Source organism: Benincasa hispida, chromosome 9, assembly GCF_009727055.1.
Source record: "Benincasa hispida cultivar B227 chromosome 9, ASM972705v1, whole genome shotgun sequence".
NCBI classification, from domain to species: Eukaryota; Viridiplantae; Streptophyta; class Magnoliopsida; order Cucurbitales; family Cucurbitaceae; genus Benincasa; species Benincasa hispida.
Genome location: NC_052357.1, coordinates 60,600,924 through 60,607,027, shown reverse-complemented (window position 1 = coordinate 60,607,027; position 6,104 = coordinate 60,600,924). Strand labels below are relative to the sequence as shown.

Genomic DNA, 6,104 nt, shown 5'->3' with positions numbered 1-6,104 from the left:
ACCCTTTTCACGCATTACCTTTTACCATGAATGGATAAAGAAAGACCCTCAAAGAGCTCTTGCAAGGAAATACACAAGCAAGACTGTTCATCTAGTGGTATCCTGTATTTTATATAAGATATGTGTCCTTACCCTATGCATGGTATTTCGTTAGTGAAAGATCTATTCTAGTGGTTCTTGCTAACCTAACCACTTATGGAATTTGATTCTCACTTGAGAGATGCGATTTGAAAGAAGAGAAGATGTTATATCAATTATAGTTAATCACCATCCCTTCCTCTAATGAAACAGATCCCATTTGCTAACTAGAACTAAATTAGTTTTCCTTATCGAAATTGATCAAATAATATTAATTTTAGAATAAAATATATGAATACGTTTTCAAAATTTATAGTAAAATGTTATAAATAACAAAAAGTTTTTTTTTTTAAAAAAATAAACAATAAATTATATGGAGGTCTAAAGTTAATAATCACTAAAAATACAATGACTAAAAATGAAAATTAAAAGTATGAGGATTAAAATTGAATAAATTTCAAAGTATAGGGATCAAAATGGTATTTTAGCCTAAAATATATTATAATCTCAAAATACATGAGAAATAGTGTTGGTCGGAGGCCCAAAGTATCTTTTATCACAAAATAATTTTAAAGAAAAAAAAAAGACAAATGCATCCTTAAAAAATAACTCACATCTATATAATATTAAATTTGTTCACACATTAACTTAAGTTTTTGGGACAACTAGTAATTTAAGATGATATTAGAACAAGTGGTTTAGGAGATTAACCGCATCTATTAGCTTAAATTTTTGAGCCAATCGATAATTTAAGATTCATATTGTGACCAAGAAATCGACGCATAAAAATCACAAGAGTACTTAAGCTTCACGATAAAATACCCAACCCTAGGTCATCACTTAAAAAGACACATTTAATTAGACATGTCCATAGGACGAGGCGAGACCGGGGATGCCATTTTCCATCTCCATCTCTGCTCCCTATTTCATTCCCCATCCCCTTGAAATTTTCCACGGAATTTGGGGTGGGGAATCCCCGCGGGGAATTCGCAGGGATCGCAGGGAAATGTTTTCCATTAGTTTTTTTTTTAAAAAAAATCAATTAATTTAAATCAATAATGTAGATAAATTTTAATTAAATAATTAATTATATCACCAAAATTTTTATTGGATAGTTTTACACGACAAATTGAATTTAAAGATAAATTATTCAAATTTTGGACTAAAAAACTAATCGACTTTTTTAGTATAAAGAAATTAATATAAATCAAATTTTCACATATATAATCTAAATTTAATTATTAAATTTAAACATATTTATTATTTTAACCAATAAAAAATCTAACTTGAAATTTAAATGGAATATTTATATAATAATAATAATAACATTACGTTAAATAATTATACTAAATAAATAAATATAACTATTTGCACTAAAATTCTCAAATCTCTGCAACTCTCTAAAACTCTCTCAAACTCTCTCAAACTCGAACATCATTTTTCTTGGCCCACTCAATTTCTACTCGCACAAGTTAAAGGTACTCTATTATTGTTCTGACATTCTCTTACGTTTTGGTTTAACTAAAGCTTAGAATTTTTAATATGCGTCTTTTATATGGTTTGTTGTTTCGATGAAATATTGACACTGTATGATGGGTTAAAGTAGTAGTGTTTCAATTTTTGGGTGTGCAATTTAGTGTTTAGGACTTAGGCTGGATTATTTGGGAAAAAATATATCGTAGTTGCACCCGAGCACAGGTTGAATCTATCTCGGTATTGCATGAATCTCGATCGAGATTGATGCAATCTCACCCGAAATTGGTCTTCAGATAGAGATTTATAAGACATTCCGTATTTGGTCTCAGTGACCATCTTAATTTGACCAAGATTAGGAATGAGACAAAATATAGAATGTGTAGTAACTGAATCATGAAGCATGTCTTGTTCCAAAAGGTCTGAGATCTTTAGTTTATATGTACAATGTTTTCAATCTCGGTGTCGATCTCACTGGAGATCTACACCGAGATATATACATACTCTTTGTTAATTTTTTGTTTATTAATTGTTTGTCTATTTAGAATTGCAATTGAGTTTAGTTCTCATTTTTTGACTTTTTATTATAGATGGCAATGTTTTTGTTGCCCTAACATGTTGTTCCCATCTTCGAAAAATAGTTTTGATAATTAAGATTAGTCAATGCCCGTTCAGTTACATATGTTTAGACAAATATGTTTGTTTTTAATGGTCCTGTGTCATTATATTTTGTTGCGAGAGGTGAATGGGACTAGGGAAGATATTGTGAGCTTTAGTATTTTAGGGAAGAAGGTATCTTTTGGCCAAGAACAATTTGATTTAGTGATCGGTTTTAGACATGAGTTTAGGGGTGTGGCACAGGTTGATGAGTTGAGACCACACAACCTTAGGGTGATATTTGGATGATACCGAGTCTAAACTGGATAAGTTATTTTCGACATTTGATTTTGCGAGTGACAAGGATGCAGTTAAAATGACCATATTTTACTTAACTGAGCTTGCTATGATGAGGAGGAAGAGAAAAAACATATGAACTAGACAATGTTGGATTTTATTGATGATTGGGAGGACTTCTGTAACTACCATATGTTTGGCAACACTTTCTCAAAATTATTTTTACTACAGGTTTTGACCAATGGTGGTGGTGGCAATGACCGGCGAATGGCAGTGATGGGCACAGCAACCTAATAAAAGTAAGGTAGATGACTTTTGAAATGTTTTGGTAATTTTAAGAATTATACAAATTAGGGAGAGATTAACCATTAAATCATTTATGTAAAAGTTGATTTCAAATGTTTATTCTAAAGCAACTTATATTATAAATTCATTTCACAAAAACTACTTTGAATGATCTCCAAACCATTGATTTTTTTTTTTAAATGACTTATTCTTTAAATTAAATACTTGAAGATGTATTCCGAATAAATTGTCAAAACATTTTCGTAAAGAAACACGAAAAAAAGGAAAAAGAAAATAACATGTAAAGTAGTAAGCGGTTGGACCATGCGGCTGGGGTGATAAAATGCATTTGGATGTGACAGTGTTTCAAAGAAATAAAAAAAATAGAAAAAATGAAGTGGAGCCATATGAACACATACCTTAAATAAAATCTGAAAAGGCCAAGAAAAAAAGAACTCAGTAATACATTTTTAGATATTTCACAAACACAAATACATATAAAATGTCATTTTAAGACTTGATAACTACATAATCAATCGAGAAAAGGAAAAACGAGAGATTTTTTTTCTTTTTGAAAAAAATTATTATCAACTACATAAACACACCGAGTTTCTAAACATACAAATACAAAATACCGATTGCTGCCAAGAAGTAGAAAGACGGTAGGATTAGTCTTGAGTTGAAAGTGCAAGAAGTCCGATGGCATCCAGATACACACCAGATCTGCCATGAATGCCAACGACCTTCACCCCAACAGTTGGGAATGAAAACTTGGTTCCATTTTCAACTCCAAATGGCCTGTAACTTCTTTTGTTCGTTTCCAGAGTCAACGATCGAATCACAGTGCCATCAAATCCCCAATTATGTATATCATCATAGTAGCCATGAATTGTAACAAGATGCTCATCTGGGAAATCTAAAACAACCTACACTTCCATTTTCATCACATTATTTCTTTGATTGATTTGTTTTTCTTCTAATTTGAAAAACTAGACATTCAGGATCTAATAATGAGCACAAACAAGTTAACAGCAAAAACAAAAAAGAAATTAATGAGGGATTTTTGCGCTAACCTCTGATTGGGAACCTCCATTTCCACCATGCTTCTCTGACCAAACCAACTCCCCGTTCTCATCTTCATATTCCATTTGAATGGAGTCGATCCACTGTCCATGATTAATCACCAGTTGCCTCATTGTCCTAAAACTCTCATTCCAAGGATCTCCACCTTCGCCCCCCCATTCTCCTAAGCTAAATTTCTCACACCCAATCTCATTTCTGCATGAGAAACTGAATCAGTCATTACATAATCACAACTCCTCAATGATATCATCAAAATATAGCTAAGCACAACTAAGCCTACATTTGAGTTGTATGTACGTAGAACCCAATTGCATCCAGATACCAGCCAGATCTTCCATGAATGCCAACAAGCTTTAGCCCTTTAAATGAAAATGAAAATTGGGTTCCATCTTCAATCCCAAATGGCCCATAAGTTCTTTTATTGGTTTCTAGAGTCAATGATCGAATCACAGTGGCATCAATTTCCCACTTATGTATGTCACTGTAGTATCCATGAACCAGAACAAGATGCTCATCTAAATCCAGAACAACCTGTATTGTTTTCCATTCCAATATTATCAAATCCCATGACAACATTTTTTGTTTGTAAATTTCCACACGTGAAATGAAGCTATAACTATAACTAGCTTAACAAACTTAATGAAAGATTCAGGCTAACCTCTGATCGAAAACCTCCGTCACCACCATGCTTCTCGGACCACACTAACATTTGATACTCATCCTCATATTCCATTTGAATGGAGTCGATCCAAAGGCCATGATAAATGACCAGCCGTCTGATGGTTTGGAAAGTATCTTCCCAAGGATCTCCACCTTTGCCTCCACATATTCCCATGTTCAAGTGCTTCGGCTGAGGCTCAGGCTGGAGCCCAATTCTACATATCATGTTATGATATATTTAAGCAATACATTGAATTATTATGTGATTAACGAAAAATGAACTCTTTAATTATATATTTAGCAAAAATGTTATGTTTATGTCCTTTGTTTTATATAGTTAGCATCAAATCAAGACATGAATGGCATACATACTTTTGAATTGTTTCTACATGAACTCCAATTGCATTGAGAAACCGACTAGATTTGCCATGGAACCCAACAATCTTCCCCCCAGTAATTGGAAATGAAAATTTGTTACCATCTTCAATTCCAAAGGGTCCATAAGATCTAATGTTGGTTTGGAAAGTCAATGATCGAATCACGGTGCCATTAATTCCCCAATTATGTATAGAGCCATAGTATCCATAAATTGAAATTAAGTACTCGTCTGGATAATCTAAAACAACCTACAATCATTCATTTGGTTTAAAGAAAGAATTTGAATCTGCAAACTGATTGAAGGTAATGGTAATTTAATAATCTAGAGTTATGCTCTGACTGACCTCCGATACAGAACCTTCGTTTTCACCATGTGTGGGCGACCAAATTGATTCTCCATTCTCATCATATTCAATCTGAATCGAACAGATCCACTCTCTCTCGTAAACTACGAACCCTCTGATCGTCGAATAAACTCCGTCGTCCCAAGTGATAGACGCTACCGGATTCTGGGAACCGTCGTCTTCCTGCAGAAAGAAAAATTGGAATCAGAAATTGCTTGCAAGTTCATCATCACTTCCAAAATGAAATTTAGACATACCATTATGAGCTGTGTAGATTTGTGGCGGCAAAGGGCTACGGTTTTGAACGGGGAAGAAGAACATTTTGCAACCTGTGTATAGAATGGGCAGAGTAGGTGAAAATGGCCACTGGCGGCGAATATATAATATAATATTAACCGGAAATGCTGACCTCTTGCAACTTGTTTGGGGATTGAGGGCTCTGTTCTTATCATATTATATAGAAGTTGACATAAATCCTTTCATCGTTCCAAGGATGCGTAACCTCCAATCCCAAACTTCACCGCCTTTTCATCTTCCCTGCACAAAATCAGTCTGTACTTTGCTAGTGACACGATCGTTATCGTCACTTTCAAGTTGCAGGTAACAGCTAATGTAATATATACTTGGGAGAGAATTTCCAGTACAATACAATAATGGATGGAAGGAGTTGATACTAAGGTAATATAAAGTATTTTTTCCATGTACCTACCATCTAGCCATTGCAAAATACACCGATGGTGAGAAGAAAAATTTCACAAAATAACCTAAATTTTTTTTAAAAAAAATCTATGAATGATCTCTTCCTAAAAACTTATTTGACGTTTTGTCCATGTGAAATACTAATTTTATCCCAATTTAAAAAAACTCTTGAGACCGTGCCACATTTCTTCTTCCTTCAACGATTTCTTT

General features: G+C 33.4%; 1 protein-coding gene across 1 annotated transcript; it reads right to left on the bottom strand.

The window, feature by feature from the left end:
• Positions 1 to 3,178: 3,178 nt before the first annotated feature.
• On the bottom strand, positions 3,179 to 5,829 carry LOC120086193 (jacalin-related lectin 3-like). Its single transcript, XM_039042722.1, has 8 exons — positions 5,605 to 5,829; positions 5,453 to 5,524; positions 5,196 to 5,378; positions 4,846 to 5,099; positions 4,472 to 4,688; positions 4,094 to 4,344; positions 3,804 to 4,008; positions 3,179 to 3,656 (listed from the first exon to the last, which is right to left on the bottom strand). Exons 2-8 carry the CDS (start codon positions 5,453 to 5,455, stop codon positions 3,399 to 3,401), a joined length of 1,371 nt encoding a protein of 456 aa, XP_038898650.1. The 5' UTR covers positions 5,456 to 5,524; positions 5,605 to 5,829; the 3' UTR covers positions 3,179 to 3,398.
• Between the last annotated feature and the right edge of the window lie 275 nt (positions 5,830 to 6,104).